General features: G+C 44.4%; 1 protein-coding gene across 1 annotated transcript; it reads left to right on the top strand.

Annotated features, from left to right (window-relative positions):
- Window positions 1-1,139: 1,139 nt before the first annotated feature.
- Window positions 1,140-22,966, top strand: HHIPL1 (HHIP like 1). The gene is made up of 9 exons (XM_064714098.1): window positions 1,140-1,406; window positions 6,052-6,698; window positions 9,058-9,201; window positions 9,999-10,327; window positions 12,513-12,639; window positions 12,934-13,079; window positions 15,877-15,958; window positions 17,752-17,834; window positions 21,059-22,966. Exons 1-9 carry the CDS (start codon window positions 1,140-1,142, stop codon window positions 21,565-21,567), a joined length of 2,334 nt encoding a protein of 777 aa, XP_064570168.1. The 3' UTR covers window positions 21,568-22,966.
- The last annotated feature ends 1,968 nt before the right edge of the window (window positions 22,967-24,934 follow it).

Below are 24,934 nucleotides of genomic sequence, written 5' to 3'. Positions count from 1 at the left end.
ATAAAAGAGCAGAGAATTCTCAACTGAGATCATTGGGTATTCTGGTTGCCTGCACATTATGAGAGTTTTGAATGACCTTAACAGCAGTTACGTAAGCATATGGAGAGAAAATAAACTTGTATTAAATGTGTAACACATATGGTCTCCTGACAGGATGTTCCAAGCCATGCAGTGATTTTATAGTCCACGTGCACTGTACAGTAGTTCTTTGGTCTCAAAGTAGGAGTCAGAAATAGTAAATCAGCATGAACTCCTTTATTTGTCTTTGAGGGGCAGTCAGTGTGTTAATTTTAAAACACACAATACATTTTGGCTAGCTGTGTTTAACAGCAAAAAACTGCCCTCTGCCTGGGACTAGATCTTACTAGCTGATAATACCGCATATGATAAGGGGTATATGATGTGCATGTGGAGTAACTATTTTCCTGGGGTGTGCCGTGAGGAACATTAGGGTAAGCAAAGTGTCCTCAACAGCTGTGCCAAGGGAGCACCATTCTGAGTGCTTCACAGAGCAAAGTATGTCACCTGGGCTGCCTAGGGCGTAGAGACTACACCAGACCTTTTCTTTCCAGCCTCAAAGCTAAATTTAATCAGTCTCAGCCCAGGATGAGGTTGACGAAGTACACAGAAGCACTAGTTGTTTTAAAGTTGGGTTTTCTTGTTATTAAACATGTTCATCACCCGCATTTACTCTGAGTGCTATTACTCTGTCGTGCCTGGATCGCACAAAACCCTCAGCAGCAGAGCCGAGTACAGCAGGCATCCCTTGAGAAGCCGGTCTAAGGAATCAGTTCCCAGGCCCAGGGTGTCACACTGCGGGGCTGTGTGACAACCCTGTGCCGGCTGTCCAGCCAAGCACCTGCCTGGCTGCTCTCTGGGCGGAATCCGAACAAAACCTTCCGTCCAAAGGCACCGCGGAACCCCGCGGGTGCGGCCAGCGGCGGTGCCGGCCCCGGGGAGGCCTCTCCCCCGGCAGAGCCATGAGGGGCCGGGCCGGGCCGGGCCGGGCGGAGCGGGGTGGGGGCAGCGCTCCCCGGGCCGGCCGTGTCCCGGCAGAGCCATGCGGGGCCCGAGGGCGGAGCGGGGCGGGGGCAGCGCTCCCCTGGCCGGCCGTGCCCGGGCCGTGTCCCGGCAGAGCCATGCGGGGCCCGCGGGCGGCCCTGGCGCTGCTGCTGGCGGCGGCGCTCGCCCCGCGGCCGGCGCGGCCGCACCCGCAGTGCCTGGACTTCAAGCCGCCGTTCCGGCCGCCGCGGGGCCTCGCCTTCTGCCGCCGCTACGGCGACTTCGGCTGCTGCGACCCGAGCCGCGACAGCGCCCTGCTGCAGCGCTTCTACAGCCTCAGCGCCAGCCTCGACGAGCGCACCTACGCCGCCTGCGCCGGGCACCTGCAGGAGCTGCTGTGCCAGGTGAGACCTCCGGGAGCCCCTGATGCACTGAGGGATCCACCGTGCGGGGCTCAGACACACTGGGCTGGTCAGCCCCTGCACGGGGCTCTGTGTGGGCATGGATGCTTCTATCCCATCGCAGTGCTTTGGCCCAGGTGTGTGTGCATCTACTCGTGCAGGGCTGCATCGAGCCCGGGTGGGGATGCTTTTTGATCCCATGGATGCATTGATCTGATGCACTGGTCCAGGCACAGAAACCTTGGACAGTCCAGGGGAGTGTGAGCCATGACTTTAATTCCCAAGCCCACACTGGAGTACCCACCCACAGGTGCATCAGCAATGGCATTGGCACCTGGGCACAGGCATGGGTACATCAGCCCCACACATCAGTGCATCAAGGACATAGCATAGCAGCCCAGGCATGTGCTCCCAGGTACTGGAAGGAGTGACTGTCCATCATTGAGTATCCCAGCGGAGTTTTTGTTCTTTGGCAGTTGTCTAAAAGAAGAGCAGGGATGTTGCTCTTGTTTAGTTTAGGAGCAGCAGTCTCTGAGATAGGTAAGTGGGCAGTTCAGTTTGCACACTCTCCTCCTCTCCCAGGGTCAGGATACCAGGTGTGGTGAAGAAACCCACAGTGCACCTGCCTGCACAAATCTTGCTCCTTGTTATGACCAGCTGATGGGATCAGGAGCTTTTTTTGTATTGGGTTACTTTTAGCAGGTGCCAGATGCTAATAGTCCTGGGGATGGGTGCAGAGCAATGCCTGTGGATGTGGCCTAGGAACCTCTGTGATGGCCATCCTGCACAGGGGGAATTTCCACTCAGAGCTGATGTTCTGGGGCCGGATATGATAATGGGATGATCACAGTCTGCACAGAACAAAGTGTCTCACCCTATCATCAGTGGAGGCCTCACATTTATGAAAATGCCCCTGAGACAGAGCAGCTTAGCACTGTGCAAGTGTAAACCTTAAATTAATTCAGACAGTGGAATCTTGTCTGCTGTGCTCAGATGGGATCAAAATGACTTTTCAGAAATCCTGCTCTTAGTATTTTGCCAGTACCTCCTTAAGGTGTGAAGAGAAAGACAACACTTTTCCACACCAGGATCTATAGAACTGACTTCTATTTCATCTCACATTGTACTGGAAGCAAAAAACATTTGAGTATATTTCTGCAAGAAGCAATGTCTAAGAGTCCATTCAAAGATAGGACACCAGTTAGCAATGTGTGCTAAGCACTCCTGCTTCTGGAAGTGATAACTAAGTCTCCTGTGTTGGTCAGAAAGCCAACCATTGAAAATGTCTTCAGAAGCAGAGAAATATTTCCCTGTGGGAGCAATGATTCACTAAAATGTTCTGATGAGCTCAGTGCATCACCAGCCCAGATGTGGCTGCACACCACTGCCTCTGGCTGCACAAGCACGTCACGGAACTTCAGTCATTGCAAACGCTCTAGAAACATTCTGCTTCTATTCATTCATTATATATACAATTTATATCCTAGACCTGAATTACCTGTGACTTACTCAGCACACTTCTGTCTCTTTCTGCTCACAATTCATGATTTCTCTCAAATGTGATCAAATTCTTGTGACAAGTGTCTCTTTGTACTTGTGGATCCCTGCCTTTTCCTGAATTCTTAGAATAATAGAACAGTTTTATTTGGAAAGGACCTAGTCCAACCTCTCCTGCAATGAGCAGGGACAGCTTCAACTACATCAGATTGCTCAACTTGTCCTTGAATGTTTCCAGGGATGGGGCTTCTATCACCTCTCTTGGCAACCTGTTATAGTATTTCCACCCTCATTGTAAATAACTTCTTTCTTAAATCTGGTCTGTGTTGACTCTTCTTCAGTTTAAAGCCATTACCTCTTGTCCTGTCACTACACCTCCCTGTAAATCATCCCTCTCCAGGTTTTCTGAGGAAGGTGCCACAAGATTACCTTGGAGCCTTCTCCACCACACTGCAAGAGCAGATGCCTCACTCTGCTTCTCAGGGAACAGCTTGCTTAAAGGCTTGAGTTTCCACATGGAGGTGGTCAAGGAATGTCAGGGATATTGTGGAGGTTAAATGCTTTTCTGAGGAGTCCTGTTGCTTCCTCCAGGCTGATAGCAGCAGTAAATAAGACATTGTCTGATGTGGGTGTTCCATCAGATTCAGACTGTTGGAATTCCCCAGATAAGGAGCTGCCACTGAATTCCTGGAACAGACAGGATGCATTTGGTTAGCCTGCCTTAATGTGACTTGTTTTGTTTTCTGATGAGTTATTTTCATAGTACAAACTTGTTCCAGCCCTACTAAAGTAACTGATCATCTGCCCAGTAGTTTTCTCGGTCCTTGGACCACATCTTAGTTTGAAATTAATGAACAGGCAGCATCATTGGAAAATGACAATTTAGATCTGATATTGATTCTGGGCTCTGACTACGGGTAGAGCTTCTTGATATTTTGAGTTGTGTGAACATGACAGGATGATGTGAATGCTGAAGGACCACAACATCTGCTTCCAAAGCAGAGAAGTTCAGCAAAAGGCATGAGGCTCCATCTCTTCCAGAATAAAATTTGGAAAATAATTCACATGTCTTGAAAATACCCTAGGACATGCTTAGGTGCTTTCAGGCTAGTGGTAGATCTCTGAATTTCACTGCCAGTGTAATGCTGCTGTAATTAGCTGTATGCCACCAGGAATGTTGTAAGGAGGGGTGAAGTTGCCCACAGTTTCTATTCAGACACAGCTGAGGCTGTGGTGAGCAGCCTGCAATGGCAGAGACAGGGAATCCTTGTCTCTGGGCTGTTTTTAATTCTGATGCTGAAGCCAGGGCATTGCTTTGTAATGCATAAGATCCCTGCTTGCTTTGAAAGAGGCTTTCACAGAATGAGGTACACCTGAGTACTGAGTGAGGGGCCTCCTCTGTCTGAATGGGAAACCTCCATAGGCAACAACAGATTGAGCTCCCACCCAGCCCTCCCATCAAATTCCCTTTCTGTCTCATTTCAATTTGTTTTCTAAGGCAATTTTTTCAGTCATTACAAGTGAATTGACAAATGCTCTGTCTCTTTCTGTCCCTGGCACACCTCGTGTAACCAAGCCAAGTGTGTTACCCAATCTGCCTGGGTAATTTCGGTGTTTTGTTTCACAAGCAATCTTCTTTTTACCACATTAATTGCTGCTCATTTGGAAGCTTAATAACCTTCATTTTGCAATGAATGGCTTGACATTCCAGGAGGAAAGCTTATTGTACACTAATGATCTGTTATATGGCCTCTCAGTTTATTATGGTATGTAATGGAAAATAAAATAAAAATTAAATATTGTGTATGCTCATCAGCTAATTTAAACAGTTCAGAATCTCAGATGTTATATCTTTTCAGCTATTGAATAGAGTTGTAATCTGCAATAATAAATGTCTCCCTATAGATCTAGATACAGCTCCCTAATTTTTTTTAAATTAAGCTGGTTTTGTTTAGTAAAAGAAGAAGCAATGCCAGATAGGAATTAAAGAATACAAAATTTATTTAAATAGTGGTTTCTCTTCTGACCTTTGTTGCCTCAGGTATTTACTGAAATATAACTTTGAAAATAATTGAGCCTCCACAGAGTCATGTTGCATTATTTGAAGAGCACTTTTGAGGTGATTGTTGGGAAGATGCATTATAACTGGAAAATATTTTGTTTATTACAAGCAAAAACCCTTGCAAAACAGAACTGAGTCACTTTGGTCAGTTTGTAATTTACAGACAGTTTTACTGAATTGCAGCTTTTTCATAAGGAAAATGTGTCTGTAGGAGTTCTCATCATGATTACGATGAGCTGTGTGAACTCGATCCAGTCCTTAAGCAGATTTCCAAGGCTGCACCTTCCATAAACAAGGGTTGAGCTGCAGCTGCTGCCAGGACCTTGCCTGGATTATGGCTGTTGGTGCTCACTGTCTGAAATCCTGTAACCTCAGCATCCCTCACAGAACTTGGTGACCCATGCCATGGTCATGAGATGCCTTTCCCCACTCCTGGCTGGGGATATAAACTATCTCTAGGCAAAGATCCACCAGCAAAGGCAGCTGGTCCCAGGCAAGGATGGTGTCCTCCCCTCCTCCTCCTCCACTTTCGCATCCCACTCCTTCAAGCTGTAAATCACATCCATGTTTGAGATCCATGCCTGGATTATCAGATGATGAGGTATTCATGTCCCAGGCTTTGGCCCTGATGGCCTTTCCCATTCTATCATCAGTGTGCAGGCCTGAATCTTCTCAGCTAATTCTTTGGTTTCACTTCTGCTCTGTGATTAATCTTATTATAGACAGAGTCAGAGCATCCAAGGAAGAAAAGTCTCTTTTTCCCCAGTACAGTCTGCTAGGGTGATGTAGCAACATAGGCATCATTGCAGGGTTTTTTGAAGAGTTCTGTGGTTGGAATAAATCAGTAACAGCTTGAGGAAGCCAGCTTTCACCAGGAACATTGAAGATAATTTCCATGAGTGCTGAGACAAACCCCCTCTCTAAGATCTTTCCCTCTGTTAACATATCTTCAGAATAAACCACAACATATCTGTAATTAAGATGAAATATCTCCAATTAGTATCACATCTCCAATTAGCATCACTGCTCAGCTGTTTCAAATCTGATCCAATAAATGACTTGAACCTTTTTCTCCCTCCCTCCCTCTAGGAGTGCTCCCCATATGCAGCTCACTTGTACGACGCTGAGGACCCCTCCACGCCCGTGCGGACGATCCCAGGGCTGTGCCAGGACTACTGCACGCAGCTGTGGCACAGCTGCCGCTCCATCTTCCGCGGTCTCTCCGCAGACCCGGAGCTGACCGCGCTGGAGAACAACGCGGCGAAGTTCTGCCGCTACCTGTCCCTGGAGGACACCGACTACTGCTTCCCTCACCTGCTGGCCAACCAGCACCTGAACCAGAACCTGGGGCTGGTGACGGCCGACGCCGAGGGCTGCCTGCAGCTCTGCCTCACGGAGGTGGCCAATGGGCTGCGCAACCCCGTGGCCATGGTGCATGCCAACGACGGCACCCACCGCTTCTTCATCGCCGAGCAGGTGGGCCTGGTGTGGGCCTACCTCCCTGATGGATCCAGGCTGGAAAAGCCATTCCTGAACATCAGCGAGGCTGTGCTCACCTCGCCGTGGGAGGGAGATGAGAGAGGGTTTCTGTGCATTGTCTTCCATCCTAAATTCAAATTTAACGGTAAAGTGTACGTCTACTACTCAGTTGAAGTTAATTTTGAAGAGAGAATCCGAATCAGTGAGTTCAGAATTTCTCCCACTGACATGAATGCCTTGGACCATGGTTCTGAAAGGTATTGTACACACATTTTTTTTAAGATCTTAGAGGGCCATGTGCATTTTTAAAGACCATTAATGAATGACACTTACTTAGCTTAATTTTTGCATTCCAGAGTGCTAGCATGTTAGTCCAAGTCCATGCCTAGTGTATTGAGATGCAAAAGCTGTGTGTCCTCCATGGATGAACTGCAAGTGTGCAGGGGTAAAACATGTATAGTTCTCAGTTCTGGCATGTCAGAGGACTTAACCAAACATGGATTAAACAGTATTTATAGTTAGTGTTTTGAGGTTATTGTTGGGTGGGGCTTTGAAGTTTGTTTGTTTTGTACTTTTGTGATTGCCCTTTAAGAAGAGGGCAATCTGCAAAGAATGAGTGAAATTCATTCCAAAGCCAAAATTTCCAAAATTAGTATAAACAAACTAAATGATACCAGACCAAAGATGGATTTGGTCCCATGTTTCTCTATCTGAACAACAACTCAACCCTTTGATATTACAAATTTAATATCAAATTAAATAAAACACAAGTCACCGTATTATTACAGAGTGCATTTTAATTGGAAATGTCATTTGTTTGAGTCTGGTCTTGCAGTTGTTCCACACTAGTATACACAGATGATGAGAGATTTGTTTGTGGAATCAGGCTCACAGATTTATAACCTGTTGCAGAACTATGTTCTACAACATATAGAACCACTATTCTATATGTTAGTTATGTATAATATGTATATATGTAACTATATATGTATATAGTTATAGAACCACTATTTTAAGAGACCCTTGAATATTACTAATTTGAAGATTTTTTGTTCATTATTTGGATTTTATGAGGGGCTTTCCAAACACCCAGCTGTAGATGATTCTAGCTCAAAAATGCACATAGCCTAATGATGGAGAGTGGATACTGGTTTATAAAGCAGTTACAGCAATCCAGTGTAACCAGCACTGTAGATGACAGGTAAGGGGAATTACAATGTGGCACTCAGGAAAGTGAACCAGAAACCTGCAGATACCAACAGCCCATGAGCTGTCTTGTTTAAGAATCCTCAGGCCCTATGTTTGTAACAATTTCTGTGCTTACTTAGCTTATGGTTAGTACAGCAAAAGCTTAAGAAAACAAAATTGTGGTCCTATTGTGCTTGTGTAGGCTCAGGTCCCACTGACTTCATCCTGAGCTGCTGCCCAAGAGGGAGCTCAGGCTGACATGTGCTGTGCGCTGCCTTGGCTCAAATGCATGTGTCTGTTTATCCTCAGATGTTTCTCAATGAATTTTGGTTTTTTCCATCTTCGGGATGCTGAGGAAGATTCACCTTTGTGTCCGTACAGGATCTTCCCTCACTCCTTCTGTCAGCTGGAACCTGTCTGTGCACTTTTGCACAGTTACCTTATCACAGAGATGCTGACGCTTAACAGGACCATAACTCCATAGCTGGGTTCCTTCACACAACTCACAATAACTATCAATATTTCAGAATGGAAAAAAACTGTCTAAAAATGAGATGTTGAAAGTAAGTGTTATAATTTGCCTTAGCAGCTATTAAGATGCACTGCCAGCATGAAATCTGGACTCTTTTAGAAGCTGGAAATAAACTTCAGTTGTTATACTTGGGAACCTCCACTGCATGTATTTGCGGCTTTACCATTCTATAAAATTATAGTTTATGTAGTTTATGTATTTTCCCTTTCATAGCATGAAAGGGATTCCAGGAGCGTAAAATAAACAAATAAAATAAAGAGTTTGGGGTTAAAATTAAGATAAATTTTGTTGGTACTTCTTTAAATAACCTTTGGTAAATTCAGTTTGTTTTGGGTCTGCTTTTAACTGCTCTTTAAACTCAAAAGGTCCTGAGTGTGTAATTATCATTTAAGGATTCTTCTCTCTTTAAGAATTTAACTATTCCTTAATGTTTGAGAAGTTTTATGTTCGCCTTGAAAGTGCCTGGCAGAACTGTGCCAAAAACTGTACAGATGGACTGGTGTCCTTTCTCTTACAATTTCCAGTTGGTTATAAGCTCAGATGCCTTTTCTTTAATAAATTATAAAGAAAAATAAAAAAGAAGATTAACAAGGAGGAAGAAAGAATCAGAGGAAAGGTTTAAGCAATTAAAAGTATATTTTGTCATGTGATTTCCCAGACTTTCCATATTACACAATTTGGTGTTTCTGTAATCTGGAAAATATGTTAAAACTATTTAAGGTTAGAAAATCAGCTATGCCCCAGAAAAAATCAGTAACATGGATATGGAGGAATTTGTACCAAAACCAATCTGTAGCTGCTTCCATCTGTCAAGAACTACATTGTCATGATGCTGCTCTGCCCTTTGCATAGTGCTTGTGCAGTAGGAAATTGCTGTCTCCCTGTTTTTTACTTAGGATAATCCTTGAAATAGAAGAACCTGCTTCCAACCACAACGGAGGAGAGCTGCTCTTTGGAGATGATGAGTATCTCTACATCTTCACTGGAGATGGAGGCATGGCTGGGGATCCTTTTGGCACCTTTGGAAATGCCCAGAACAAGTAAGAGTGTATTGGAATAATACCAGTATAGGCAGATGGGATGTGCCTGAGCCTGTCTGGCCCTTGGTGCTGAACCCAATAGTGGCAACTGTGGTGTTTTCACCCCAGATACACTTTTGGCTGGCTGGGTGCTGTAGCTGGGCACGTGGAGACAAGTCCAGACATGCAGGAGCTCCAGTGGCTATGGGATGGAGCTTTCCCTGTAACAGGGTCTGCTCCTTGCGGTTTCCTCTGGTGGAGAAGCTTTAAGGTGATGGTGAAGGAAAGGAGTCTGTTTTGATAGAGGGATTTGATCCAGAGCTTTATTCCTGGCCCACAGGCCTCTGAATCCAGCAACAGCTCCAACAGAATTCCATGAATCTTGTGGTTGCTGGCTCTTTTAACCCTGGGGAGAAGGGGAGGGAAGGGTTAGGGATCCCACCAACCAGGTACATAGAAGGAGGTCTCAAGGGACGTAGGACACCTGGGTGGCCCAATGCCCCCCCAGGGGTAGAGAGCATCCTTTGAATCTGCCAGTCACTTGACTCCCTTCTGGAATTCCAGGATTGACAGACAGTTCTGGGAGGGGAAAGGAGAGGTGACTGACACACCTGGGATGGAATTGTCCCAGGGGAGGGACCCGAGGCTCTGAGGTAAACCCTGAAATCACAACGCAACAGAGTGGATCCATCCCTATGGCACCTCCAGGGTGTGGGAAATCAATTCCATGAAACCCTAGACTTTCCAACCCCACCGTCTCCCCCTGCTCTGACTTTTTGCCAAGATCTAGCCTTATTTCTTTCCCTTTTTCATTGCAGATCAGCCCTGCTGGGCAAAGTGCTGCGGATCGATGTGAACAACAACGACCGCGGGCCCCTGTACCGAATTCCGCCCGACAACCCCTTCGTCAGCGACCCCGCGGCGCGCCCCGAGGTCTATGCCTATGGTGTGAGGAACATGTGGCGCTGCTCCTTCGACAGGGGCGACCCTCACACCAAGGAGGGGAAGGGCAGGCTCTTCTGTGGAGATGTGGGGCAGAATAAATACGAAGAAGTTGACATCGTGGAGAAAGGGAAAAATTACGGCTGGAGGGCGAGGGAAGGGTTCAGCTGTTACGATAAGAAACTTTGCACCAATTCTTCCTTGGGTAAGTAGATGTGCTCTCGTTTTTGTGGCATTCACGTTCTCTGAACAGGGAGAGGCATAATTCACTCTCCCAGGGCTTTTCCTGGGGAAGGCAGTGAGAAGCACAGAGCAAGAAGAGAAAACAATTCTTATCTCTGCTTGCTGCTCCTGTTGTTTGGCACGTGTAGAATGTGTTATGGAGATTGTTTACCAAGAGGGATTTGTTAATTGGACACCAGTGATGGTTGGTTTTGATTGGCCAATTGAGTCAAAGCTGTGTCGTGACTGTCTGGGGACAGTCATGGGTTTTTCTTTAGTATCTCTTTAGTATAGTTATAATATAATATTAGTGTAATACAATATAGCTAAATATTTGTTCAGCCTTCAGAAATCATAGAGTCAGAGCACATTATATATATTGGGGTCACCCTGAATTGATACATTTTTAATTCCTGCCTTCAAAGCCTGGCTGCTTGGTGGTAAAAACACCTTTTTGAGATGTCAACCTCTGCTGTCCCTTTAGAAGGGAACTGGCTTGGACATAAATACTGAAAGTACAAATGTTAGTTTCTGAGTTAGGAAGAAAGTGAAACATGCTAGCTGTTGTTTTTCTAGGTGATTTGTGTTGTTAGTGATTCTGTGGTTTAGAGGATAATTTAATCTTTGCCACATAAAATAAGCTTTTGTGCAGAAGCAAGAAAAAATTGGAGGAATTGTATTTTTCTCCATAACTCAACCTTATTTTAAAAAAAACAGAGAAAAACTTTGACTGATCAACTCTTATGCACGCTGCCTGCTCTGCAGGTAACTGAATGTATGGTGTATTTTCATTTCTTTTAGCTATGCCACAAAGGAAAACCTCATTTTATTTTCATCTCTTTAAACTGTTCAAAACTGGATTGAGGGTGTTTGCTGGCTGGCTAAATTCCAGTGAATATGTGAAGTCAGAACATATTGAATTGCAAGGGCTGATGTGGGCCATGTCCTGTGCTGGAACCTCTTCTCAGAGGTTCAGGGGGGCAGTGGAATGGGCTGGCACTGATTTGCATTAGCTGAGATTCTGATTCTTTTATCTTCCATGTGCTGTGTGTTGTTGTCTAATTTTCTTCCTAATATTAACTCAGTTTAACTTCCTTCCTTTTATTAGCTTTGCTATAAGTACAAGTGATTAACTATTTTTTTATAAAAATGTCAAGAGCAGGGAGCAGATTTCTTGCACTCCCTTTGCTGAAGCAGTTGTCAGAGAGCTCATTTATTGCTCTCCTGTGTGACAGTACCCACATGAGCATTCATGGCAGACACTTTACTGAGGTCCCCAGGGATTCAGAGCAATTTTTGATGACTTTAGAGACCCTTTGTTAGAACAGTGAAATGTCACAGCCCCTTTAGAATGATAAGTACAGCTGAAGTGTGGAAAACACCTGCTTTAGAGGAAATTCCCCTGGTGCAAATTCCTTGCTGGCAGAGCTGCTGGGTTTGCTACTTGCAGCATCTGCTACATGGGCAGGGAGAAAGGCTGTGAGGATGAGGAGGAAAGGGTACCATGAGGTACCTGTGAGCCAGGAGTTTCAAGAAAAAGGGGAGGGAGTATCTAATGGAGACCCTCCAAATCAGGACATCTCTCTCTATTTTACATTTGTCTTATGTTTTAACTTATATTTCCCAATGAATATGCCAGTACTACATCATTCATGCCTCTGCCATCCCATAAATATTTGATGGCCCTTTCAAGTTGCTTCTCCATCTCAGAGGAACAGAAGCTATTTGTGCTGACATCTGACATATCTTTTCATCAGTGCTTGCAGTCTGGAGTCACCCACCTCTTTTTTTTCTTTCACAACCTAGACAAAGCTGCATTGGGCAGATATTTCCTGCATGGGTGCAGTGGCTCGAGGACTAACCTGTGAATTTGCAGCTAAACCAGACAAGCTCTGTAGAAATGTGCCTGAAGTGGCACTAACAGATGTGGATTCTAGTGGGAGGAGAAGAGCTCAGGAGAATGCTGAGGTGTCTTGGTGAGGGGCAGGGCAATCAAATGTGATTCTGAAAAGGTGAAAATCAAACTAAATACAACTCCATTGGCAATTCATTTAAATAGAAGATGCACCAGGGAACCTGATTGTACTCTCCTAGTCTCAGAACAATCTAGATAAAGAGCTATTCTGCAGCATGTGCAAAATAAGTCACAGATCTTTTCTGCCTTTCAGATGATGTGCTTCCAATTTATGCATATCCACACAAAATGGGGAAATCTGTTACAGGAGGCTACGTCTACCGAGGCTGTGAGTCTCCAAACCTGAATGGCCTGTACATATTTGGTGATTTTATGAGTGGGTAAGTAAACACTTAGGGCGCTCACAGAATTGTACCCCCAGCCAAAATCCCCCCCAAAATGGCCTGATACCCCTTCAACCCTCCCCTCTTGTTTTTTCATGGGCTTGTGTTGCCCTTGAAGACAAGGTGTTGCAGGGTATATCATATATTTGGGTTAATATTAAGCAATCTTTCACTCAGAGAAGCTGCAGTCCCTATTGCAGCTAGTGTGAGCAGGAAGCATTAAATATCCATTCAGGTGTCCATTCGTACATCATCTGGGTCAGGTTGTGGAAGTGTTCTTTTGCCTTGCAGACGCCTGATGTCTTTGAAGGAGGATCGTGCTACTGGAGAATGGCAGTACAGTGAAATCTGCATGGGGACAGGACAAACGTGCATGTTCCCTGGGCTTATCAATAACTATTATCAGTACATCATCTCCTTTGCTGAAGATGAAGCAGGTAATGTTTAACTTTGTGTCACACTGAATGGCTTATTTCAGAACAGAACACCAGAGAAGGGATCAGAGAGGGCAGCAGGTCGTGGAGAGGCACAGCACTGGTCTTTAAAATATCAGATTCTCAGCATCTCCCAGATACCAAAGTTACAGTGCTAATTTTGAGGTCTGAGTGCCATGCAGTGCCTGCAGTGGGAGATGGAGCCAGTTGCCTTGGGACTGAGTCTGGTGTGCTGGATGTGCTGCTGCCCTTCCCTCTGGAGAACAGGGAGCAGAGGGGGCAAGTAGAATAAAACAAACTTAGAAAAGAAACCTCAATCCTCACAGTGCCATGCCAAGAGGATGCAGGCCCTGGGAGCCTGAGAACCTAGACCCAAGGGAGAGCAATTCTATCCTCTTGTCTGGTTGAGAAGGCTGTAGGCATTAGTAATGGGTACAGGGAAGCAGATGTCAAGAACAGCAATTATATATCTGCTCACCCTGGGCTGGGGTATTTCTGCCTCTCAGGATGAAGCAGAACAAAGCTTGCATTATGTCTTGCATGAGACATCAGCAAAAGAGTCTTTAAGACCATATTTTATTAGTGCCAGCTGGGATTTTGTCTTGCAAAGGACTGAAGGATCTCAGTAGAGCTTTGCTGTGTTTTCATGACTGCAGACATTTTGATTTCTGGAAGGGAACTGCTGCTGTGATTTGAAAAGGAGGAAATAAAGAGTCCTGCGGTGCAAGCTGGTGGTTTCTCCTGCTGTTTGTACAAGGGTGTTGCAGAATGTGCAGCCCATGCAGCCCCTGGCTGGGGGCAGGCAGAGGATGAGCCCCACAATGTGTGCTTCATGTGTGACCCAGCAAGGCAGGAGTTGTGCTCTACCCTGCTCCAGGGAGGTCTTGGCTCATGATCACAGGCACCTGCTTCCAGAATGCCCCAGTTTTAAACATCTGCTTTTTCCTGCAGATTATGTCAAGTTTGGATGTTGCTCAAATCATATAAATGCAAATTTTATCTTGTGAATGCAAATCCTCCAAGTTAAGTATTAGCTTGAAAGTTTGACTTTTTTTTAGAGTTAAATTCAATTTTCTTTAATGGTTAATATTCATGGAATTTACAGTTATTTCACAGTGCTGTGGTGAGAAGGATATCTTAACCTAAAATCAAATAATTTAGTTCAAATCAGCTTTGTGCCGAGTGCAATATCAAGCTGTTGATTGCAACCCTTGCTCATGCACGAGGATGATCTCCCTCATCCTGTGCTTGTCAACAGAGTCTGAACAAAACAGGGGTGAAGTGCTGCCACCTTTTTGCACTGTGCCTTGCATAAGTATGATAGAGCTGAGTGGAGATTTGGGCTAGAGTCTTTTTTCAGAGGCAGATAATTGCCTTGTGTTTGCTTTATAGTAATGGAAAGAAATCTGTTGATAACAATGTGGTGAGGTTGCTTTATCTGCTGTGAACAGCCTTTTCTTCACCTTTTTTGTGTACTAGGAATCTCATGCTTTACAAGTTCGCCACACAGTTTATTTTAACTAGGTTTTCTTCACAGAAGCATTGAAGTTTTGGAGTTGTTGCTCTGATGGATGTTAATCTACCTGCTGCAGTGGGTGTGTAAATGTTGTGGGGAGATCTCTGTTTTTGGCTCATTGCAATCATAAGGCCATCAGCCCCATCCCTGGCCAGCAGAACCTGTCAGAGGCACCCCAGCACTGTGTCTGTGGGTCACATGTGTGTAGTCTGTGTTCTAAATGGCCTGAGCATCCAAACTCCTGCCTGGTAACTTCCAGGAAAGGGGCAGGATGTAAAGCACACATCACCACAAAACTCAGTGCCAGCTGTTTCCTGTCCCCTTGGACCAAGGCTGCCTCTGGCCTGTCATTAATGAAGCTGACCAGAAAAATGTAGCCACCAGCCAGGGGTAGCCAAAGGTTTCTGCCCTGAGATTGTCTGGAGGAGCTCAGCCCAGGCCAGCCCAGGAGAGCAGGAAGGAGGATGGAGACTCACCTCAGCTGCCACCAGCTGCCTACACATTCCTTTGGTCACACTGACCTCTCTGTTCCTTTCCCTCTTCCCCCTGGATTACCCATAGAGCACCCAAAAAATCTCCCTTATTCACTAAGCAAGTCCACAGAGCCTCTTTTTCTATTTTCTCTCATTTTTTAAATATTGCAAATATATTTTTTCTCTCTGATCCTTCTTGTTGCACTTCTCAAGCACTTGAGCTCTCAAAATAGTGCCAGAAGGACTGTTTATCCCAGTTTCCCCTGCACAACAGGAGAAGGATAGAAATGCAGTTAAGAGAAAATAAGTCAAATAAAGGGTGATGGACATTGTTTGGTTGAGCCCTGCACATGTGACCTGAGAGAGCTGTGATGAATCAAATGCCTTTTGTCTGGGATATGTCTCACTCTGTGAGTGTGCTAGAGAAAGCAAAATCTTGTTCTCCTGTAATTCACCCCAAAGGACTGCTTCATCCAAATGAGCAGAAGACAGTGGACTTTCTTAATTTCCTTTCATTTCAACAAAGGTAATTCAGGGTTTGGCTGTTTTACTTTAGAGAAGTCAAAGGACACAGATCATAATGAGATGACAAGGAAGGTCGGGGCAGGTGAACCTGCAGTGGAAATTTGTCCAAATAGTAATTCATGACAACTTGTAAAAGCTGCCACTCACTAAGAGTATTTTATGCCAGTGGACTGCAGATGACTCTCAGACCTGTGATACAGAGTTAATGCTTTTGTGCTGCAAGGGACAGAAACTCCATGGACAGTTTTCATGGGTTTATCTGGTTTGTTTTTTTTTTTTTTACCAGGGGAATTGTACTTCCTATCTACTGGTGTACCAAGTGCCACAGCTCCCAATGGAGTGGTGTACAAAGTGGTGGACACCTCCAGGTATGAGATGTTCTTGTTACAAGGCCTGGTGATGGTGCAGTGAGTCCTGGTAGGATGGTGTGGATGTGATGAGTCATGTTGGCTGACTAATTAACTCTCCTCCCATGCTGGGTCCTTCTGGGGAATTCAATCAAGGAACATCTGGAGCAACCCACTGTGGGTCTGCTTTGCCACTGCAGTCGTGGGGGTCTATATGCCAAACTGTTATGGGGCTTGTTGGTGTTATATATATTTAGCATTTCCTGAATGCTAAAGAAGTATTTTATGGGTGGCTTGTCTTTCTTTGGCAAAGTTTCTCTAGGTTTCTGCCCAAAAGGAGGCACTTTTTCTCAACATGCTTTTTCTGAGTTCCTCTCCATCCCTTTTTTTATCTCCCACAAGAGCCCTCTGCCCCCAGACCATGGCAGCCAAAGCTGGACCAGCACTACCTGCAGTGCCTTTCTGGGCAAACCAGACATGAAAAGCAAAAAGTACATTCCTCTCAGTGTTTCAAAGAGCAATATGGATTGAACAAGAAAAAAGGACCATCATTACACCTCCTGGTTTCCATGTGCCTGTATCTGAGACTGGGCAAGGCAGGGAATAGCTGTGTTTTATGGGAAGACTTACAGCTGTTTTTTCCATCTTCCTGTTTTTAAAGTGTTACTATTATTGGCTGAACACCAAGCTACTTTCAGCCAGAAACGGAGAGTGAGATTTTTTTATAGATTTTTTTAAATGGATTAAATTTACAGCTTTAGCTATCTGAGGATTTTGAACCAAGCCACTTGTCTAGTTTTACATTGAAACCAATCCCCAAACTTAAAAAGCCCCCAGATCTGTCATGTGTTTCCTCCAACTCTCCTCTGTCAGGAGCATTTTCCATTATCTAATGCAACAGAAGAGTTCCTGTAAACTGTGTATGAAGAAGCTGGTATTACGCAACCTGTGCAGAAATAGAGAAAGCAGGAGTCAAACACCAGCCGTGAGTTTAAGCTTAAAAAAACCTTCATTCATGTTCAGAGTACCAAAAAAAGTAATTGGAAAGTTCATAAAAGTAGGGAACATCCTTGTATAGACAGTTAAGAGAGAGGCTCTCTGCCTTCCACAGAAATGCAAATGCAAACAATCCTAATTGCCCAGGAGTTTTATCCTCCAAATGCATTTTTGAACCAGTTTAAAAACCTCTGAAGAAGTCTGAGGATTACCAAGACCTCTGTCATAGGAAAAAGTGGTGATGAGCTGGATGTGACTTCCCAGAAGTGAAATACATCTCTGTGGCAAACAAATTGTGTCAAAATAAAGCACCATACTAAGACAAAGCCTCTGAGGAGACACTTAGAGTTCTGTTCTGAAACTAATGCATTTTTGGCACGACATTTGTTTGGGCTTTCTGTATGAATAATAGTGTGTTATTTTGCTTCCGTGAAAACAGTCTGAAATCGTGCGTACACATGACCTTTGTGTCAGATGTTCAACATATACTGTCTAGTTTTGTAATTTTTATTTTCATTTTGATTAATCTCTTTCTGTCGTGCTTGAACCTGCCAATGTTTTATTTCCTTAATGGCTTCAATAGTGTCAACTGAAAACACAGAGGACTCCACTGCCTTGTGAATATTTGGGCTTTCATCAATGGTGATCTGTGATTCTTTAGTTATGTTTTCTAATGTAAGAGATTAGTAGCATCATTTAAACAGACTTTTTTTTTCCTCAATAAGAATTATGTTCTTAGAAAAACAATGGGAAGCAAAGTGTTGCAATGCCAGAGAAAAGGAATTAATTGTGCAGTGTATGTGTCCCTTTCTTTCAAGGACAGCACCACCAGGAAAATGCCAAGTTGAGCCTTCGCCAGTGAAAGTCAAAAGCAAGCGCATCCCATTTGTGCCAAAGGAGAGTGAGTGCAACTCTTGCTGTTTATTATTGGTTCATGTTAGCTGGCATTAGATACAAACTCCAGACTTGCACTATCTGTCCACATATGTGGAAAATACCCAGAACTTCACTCTTCAGGATATCCTCAGAATTAAATCTTTCCAGATGTTTTGGATCTGAAGAGTTGGTTCAAATAAGTCATACAGTATTTCCCCTTTCCTGGCCATGTGAAATTTCCTTTGTAGTTTCTGACCCTATTCATTTTCCCTTTTTCATGCTACATTGTACACATTTCATTACCACCACCTTGGTTTTCCTGTAACTGTGCCTGTCCAGAGACCCTGTGGTCAATGGTGCTTTTCAGTGACAAGTGATTTTTTGGAGTATCTTCAGGTAGTGGAGAGGATATGATGGGTAAAGGGCTGGGAAGTAGTTCACTGAGCAACATGAGAGCTGAGTCATTGTTAGTTGAAAGTGAGAAAATATGGGATGAGAAAATGCTCCCAAAAGAATCAGTGATCACACACTGAGGTGAACTTTTGGCTTACCCAAACCCACCAGGGCCTTTTCGTTGCTTCATGTTGCATGAAGTATTGTACTGCTAAAGCTGGAATAGTCAGTGGAGCTGAATCTGCAGCAAGCCAAGTAATCTTTATGTGAGGTACAAAAACCTAAACACAATATTAGGATCTCAAAAGTAGACTAGGCAGTATCACTGTTCTTTTCCCCTCTACTTGTAATTTGCACATGTAGATACCTAGGCAGCACCCCAACAAATTCCCTTCCAACTCAGCATAGTCCATGAACTTTCATAGTCCATGAACAAAGCTAATGGTACTGCAGGAACTCCAAAGTCAGGATACTTTTATTTAATTTTTAATTACATTAATCACGTTGCATTGCATTTGAGTCACTAACAGTTCCTACAGCTTTGGCTTCAGGGAATAATGAGGGCACTCAGCACCTTGCAACACTGATTCTTTAAGGTGGAACAAACTCTAAGGCTAATTATTGACTGCTGACATGTCTGAGCACTCAGTATCTTCAGAGATGTTCTCCTTTTCTAGCTGTGCAGGCAGTTTCCAAATATTAGTTGCTTGGTTCATGTTCAACCATTTTTGTCTGTTTCTGCTTGTGCATTCTGCTTGTGCTACACCAGTCCAAAGTTCAGGTTTTTAAACTATACATATCACTAAATCCTTTAGGCTTGTTTACAAGGTAGCTTTTTTCATAAATTAAAACTTAGAAATGGTGAGAGAGATTCTACCTAGTGTGTCAAGAGCTACCCTCTCCTTTTGGTGAAAAATAAGCATGGCCATTTTGATTCAGAAGCATGCAAACAAGGATGTGTAGCTGTAAATATTTATTGTTTTGGTTAGTATTTAGTCTTTTATTTTGGTTAGTATTTAGAATGTAACAGAATCAACAGGGCATCTGCCTTGTATTAGCTATGAGTGCATTTTTTGGAAGTGTATTTAATAAATAGTTTAATAGAGAGTATTATATAATGAGAATTTGATCCAGTGAGGTGAAAAGCTCTCCCAGGTGACCATTAGCTTTCATGCAGTCCTACACAGTATTCAGTCAGTCCCAGGGTTTTCAAGTGCTTTGCCAGACCAGGCTCCAGCAAATGAGCTGTGCACAGGTAAGGACTTCAAATCTGTTTCTTGCTTTGAGAACCACAGCTTTCAAGGGAAGGAAATATTTTCATGTCATGAACACAATTCCTTTTCAAAGAGCATTATTTGGAAAAACATGGACACTGCGAGGGTTTGTCCTTTGGGGACAATAGATACTAAGCACAAATAAGAGAGTGATATTTTCCTCCTCTCTGTACTACAAACGAAATGATGAATGAGGATGCATAAATCTGGGATATAATTCAAAGTCATGATGTCTTTGCAAATGTCTGTGACACTGTCCCAGCTCTGTTGAATGTTATTCCATTAAATTCTGAATTGCTTCCTTCTGGCAAACTAAAACTTATTTTTAAGCTAAAAATAAAACACATGTGAATAAGTAAATCCAGTAACACCTGGAAACTGTGACAGCAAAGAATTTTCATCTCTTCAGAGTTCAAGGCTCTTATTTTTTTTTCCTTTTTTTTATAAGGAAGAACAAACCCAACCCCAAATCCTGTTTTATGTGTTGTCCTGGCAACTCTGTTCCTCTTGCATATTCCAGTTGCCAGAGAGAATTGATTTTGAATGTTCCTGATTTCAGCTCTTCTGAATAAAGCATCTGGCCCAGTGGGGAGGCCACGCTCTCCTCTGGTAACGATCCAACCCTCAGTAATGAAGAGAAGAGCAGAAATAGAGCCTGTCTGTAAAATGCTTTTGGTGGCTCTTCACTGGGATATGGTGTAGAGTTCCTCTCCTGACTGTGGAGCTCCAGCACCGACCCTTTAAGGGCCAGGCTGGCATTGCCAAGAAACTTCTTGGAGCTTCCTTTTTGGGAGAGGCTCAGTGTTGGCATTGAGCCCTGCAGTCCTCCCTGCTAGCAAACAGCAGCCGACATTTCCACTGAGGAAATACCGTGTCGCTAAGAGTGTCGTTGCTTCCCAACAGGACCAAGTAGACAAATTCCAAGAAATTAGTTATACAAGTCAAAAATCAGCACTGGTTTCGTGAAAAAGGGGGGTCCGTCTCCCCCCAAGCCCCCAGCCCTCAGATGGGGCTTAACCCTGAGCAAGGCAGGCCTATCTGGATAACTCAGTCCCTTTTGGAGACAGAGTGCCCGAATACCCAGTCAGCTTGTAGCTGCTGGCTACCCTAAGCAAGCTTAGTGGATTTCAGCTCTTTAGTGATTCTCAGCTCTCTTAGGATTTCAGCTCGAGCTTGCTTGCTAGGGCGCCTTTGGGCTAGGATAGAAGCAGATGGCGAGAGAGGAGAAGAATAAACCATTGCTGGCATTCCACAGCGATGGTTTATTGAGGGGTCTGTGAAGGGTTCCAGCGACAGCTCTTCTTCTGCCAAAACCAGCCCCTTTTTATAGGGTATAGGGGGGTCCAAACTTGTCCAACTGTAAGGGTTAGGGGAAAAGTGGCCAGAGGTAAGTTATGAGTCGAGAGGCAGAAGACAGGAGCTTATTTTGCTGTCTCATCATAACTCAGCAGTTCCTACTGTTAAGTCTCAGCAGGCCACGGAGCCATAGCAAATGCAGAGCTTGCTGCAGTTTCATATAGTTGTCTTCAAGCATTGCCCAGAGACTGACAGACTCACGGTTCTCTGCCTTTTCCCCCAACAGAGTTTATTATGAAAACACCCCCACCACGTCCCCGCCTGCAGCCCACGACCGAGGCTCCGTGGGGAGGCGTCCCCGGGCCGGGCAGAGCCCCCCGGCCGGGGAAGGGCCCGGAGGAGGAGAAGGGGCAGCGCAGGCAGAAGAAGAAGAAGAAGCAGGGCCCCGGCAATGGCGCGGTGCGGCTGATGCGGCAGGGCCGGCGCGGGCGCGGCCGGGGCCGGCTCGAGGTGTTCATCGACGGCGAGTGGGGCACGGTGTGCGACGATGGCTGGGGCCTGCCCGCCGCCGCCGTGGTGTGCCGCCAGCTCGGCTTCCCCCGCGCCGTGCGCGCCACCAAGAAGGCGGAGTTCGGGGAAGGCAGCTCGCTCCGCATCCTCCTGGATGATGTGCAGTGCTCCGGGCAGGAGAGGACGCTGCTGGAGTGCTCCCACGCCGGGGTGGGCACGCACAACTGCAAGCACGAGGAGGATGCTGGCGTGGTGTGCAGCCGGGAGGAGGTGACCGACCGGTGACAACAGCCAGCTGAGGGACTTGGAGACATCCCTCTCTTGCCCAGCTCTCTAAACCAGCTGCAGTATTGAGGAGGGTGTGCCCTGCCATGGGGATGCTGCATCTGTTCAAATAATCTTATGTTTTCTTCATGTTTGTCCCCATGTATTTGCCTCAGAGGGGAAAAAAAAAAGGAAAAATGAAGCACTGAATTCAGTATGTTGTGGGCAGAGGCTGCATTTCTATGGGGTTTTTTTTGTAGGAAGAAACTCCCAAGCATTAGCCATTATAGATCAGAAAAGAGATGCATCCTGTTGCCCTTTCCCATGTCAAAATACAGGATTCTTAATACAGCATTCTTCTTTCCCATTTCAAAATACAGCATTCTTCAGCTGTGCATCACAATGTTTTGCCAAAAAATAAGTTCCCAAATGGCTGGGTTTCACTCTTATGGAAGCATTTGCATTGTTTGCCTTGCTTTGCCACCTGCAGCTCTAAGCTGAGGTTTTTAAGGACGTGCCTTTCTAAATCTGTGCCTTTCTTTGCAAATTATAAAAGTATATCTATTTTTTTAACCTTCCACTCAGTAGTTTAAAGGAAAATTATTTTTTCTGTAATGCTTTTTGTTGGTATAAACCTATTGGTCATCAAGGATAAGCAAAATCAGGTGATTTAGAAGAAACCATAGTGTACTGCATGGAAAATATTTCTGGCGTTTATATTAGCCTAAATGAAAAGAAAATCTAACCCCTTTTACATGACCAGGATTGAAAATCTGGCCTTTTTTAGATGGACAGAATCATTATCCAGTTTAGCTCTGAAGATACTTTTGTACATGTTTTTCCACTTTCCCAAACTTAATAACATGTACATGTTTTTCCATTCAGTTTTTCACAGGTGTGAATGACTAGACAAGAGGTAATACACTGGGGCAATAGTCCAGTAATATTTACCCCTTTTTAGAGGATATTAAAAAAAAAAAAGCAAACAAAAGCAGCCCTATTTTGTCTGAAATGTGTTTTTCACCTGAGTGGCAATGGGAGACACATGTCTTACTAAAGCATTTGGCCTGGTTATTTGTTTTTCCTGGTGTAATCAGGATAGGTTTAGTCTTGCTGCTCACACAAGAACATGAGAAAGACAAAAAAATCCCCCAAAAATCCTCTAAAACCCCTCAAATATAAAATGACCAGTGTGTCTAAAAAGGTTCACAAGCAAAACCTTGTATCTAAAGACCTTACTGTGGATATTTAATTTAACTCAATTTCAAGTTGACAGTATCTTCTTAAGCCTAAAACATGAATAGGGTAAATTAATCTGTCTTAAATATTTTTCCTGAACTTTCTGATAAATTCCCATTAAACTGTTTTTGGTATTAAAGAACACCTTAAATACACAAAACCAGATGATCAAAAAAAAATATTTCCCCCTACTTCTTATGAAGTATAAAGGAGGAACAGATGCATAAAGTGCCTTTTGAGAAGTGCTACTCTCATTTCATTTGAAAACCTACAAATGCCATCAGGCACCAGACTGGTATCAGGCCTTTCCCTTTGCAGTGAAGTTGCAAACTTATTAGTTTCAAGTGCAGAAATTCACTTCAAAATGTTCAGGGAACAGGGGAGTCCTTTGCAAATTCTTCTGTTAAAAGAGTTGGAACCTACTGAGCTAGTGGAACTAGAGGACTGGAAGAAAATAGAAGGTGAAGATACAATCATTCTTTTTCCAAATTCCTCTTTCACTTCTTTTGGCTCCTAGGCAAAACTTCAGCTCCCTCTGTCTGGGAGATTTTAAGGAGAATCTTGGTCATAGTTGTACTTGAAAACTTCTGGGTAGAAAAAAAAGACCTGCACAATAAAAGTTACCCTGAAGGAATTGAGGTGATTCCAGGATGTCTGCCACAGACGAATTAGGCAGGAATTTCACCAGCATTTTCTAACCATAAAGTATTCTTTTTCTAATTTAACTGTTAGTTACCCTGCACCTGCTTTAATCTGTTTGAACATCCTGAGGACAAGCAGAGGCCACGTACATCTTGGATATTGCTGGTGGGGATTTCCAGCCCCCCTGGCTGGCAGGCAGGGTGACACAGGCTCTGGTGGCAGCCAGGGGCACAGGGGAGCCAGCTCTGGGTGAGAGCAGCTGTGCCTGGCAGTGCTGGCACAGAGCCCTGCACCCTGTGTTTGCTGGTGAGCTGTTTGCAATGCTGCTACGTGGGTGCTGCCAGCTCCACAGGGAAATGTTTATTAGCAGAGAAAGAGACAAGACTGTTAAGTACAGGGGGTTTTTCCCCTCTTATCCCTTCTCCCAGCCTGCACTGAGTGGGGAAGGTGTTCAAATGGGATCGAGCCAGCTCAGCACACGTGGCTGTGTGTGCATGTCTGTGCCTGCCAGCTCAGTGCACTCTATGATGCTGGCAAAGCATTTCTGATTATTGTGGTCCCTTCCAAGCTTAAAATATATCTGTTCTAACTCCTGGTGTCTGTCAGTCTAGCTCACTGATGAGCCTGTATTTAAATGATGAGCCTGTACTATTTAAAGCACACAAGTACACATGCATTTAAATACCTGCTATCTTATCTGTTGTGTAATAGGATTCTTAGTGATATCATTTTTATATAGCAGGATGTCACACCAAGTAAGCATTAGATAAACTAATAAGCTACACTTGAACATGACAGTATACTTCCTGGATACAAATTCAGGATAAATCTTAAACTAGCCCACAGTACAACCAGACTTCCTCATGTACTTCCTCATGTGGCAGTCCCAAAGTTTTGTCTAGTAGCAATATAATTTATTGCCTTGTCTCCTGATTCAACTCTGTGACTGAGACTGGAGCACCTGCATTTTTCCTTACATATCTTTCCTTAAGTTAGCACAGCTGCATCACCATATCTCTAAGGGAACAGTGTAAACTCAACCTTTCCCTGTCTTTTTCTCTGCCTGCAAGGCAGAGTAGCTCTGTCCATAGCTCAGGATTTTTCACTTACATCCTTGTGTAGCCCAGCATCCAGCCTGAGCACTCACTGCCACACTGTGTTGTAGTCTGCAGTATTGACATTATCTTCATTTGAACTTACCATGCTCTTTCCAAGAAATCCAATAGATAAATCTTCCCAACATATCTAGGATAATCTTTAGAGTTTGCTGCTCAAGCAGTGGAGGGATAGTGAAATAGGTAGGGTGTTGTATCAGGGGTTCTCACTCACATGCTGGCAAAACCCTCCTGGAGCTGAGCCCTGGCTGGAGAATGCCATGAAGATATCCTCCGTGTCAGGGGAGTTTTGCCTCTGCCCAGGTCAGGCTGCAGGGTATGAACAGCATGAGGCACATGTATCACATTAAATAAGCACAGAGAAATCCATTGACATTGAAATTGTACTGAAG

The sequence above is a fragment of the Zonotrichia leucophrys genome, chromosome 5 (assembly GCF_028769735.1).
Source record: "Zonotrichia leucophrys gambelii isolate GWCS_2022_RI chromosome 5, RI_Zleu_2.0, whole genome shotgun sequence".
Lineage (NCBI taxonomy): Eukaryota > Metazoa > Chordata > Aves > Passeriformes > Passerellidae > Zonotrichia > Zonotrichia leucophrys.
This window is presented reverse-complemented; position numbering and strand designations above follow the sequence as displayed.

Excerpts from the sequence above, each read along its gene's own strand:
- HHIPL1 (XM_064714098.1), top strand. The coding sequence starts at position 1,140 with ATGCGGGGCCCGCGGGCGGCCCTGGCGCTGCTGCTGGCGGCGGCGCTC. Across the intron at positions 15,959-17,751 it reads AAAGTGGTGGACACCTCCAG|GACAGCACCACCAGGAAAAT; the intron begins GTATGAGATGTT and ends CTTTCTTTCAAG. Across the intron at positions 17,835-21,058 it reads CCCATTTGTGCCAAAGGAGA|AGTTTATTATGAAAACACCC; the intron begins GTGAGTGCAACT and ends TTCCCCCAACAG.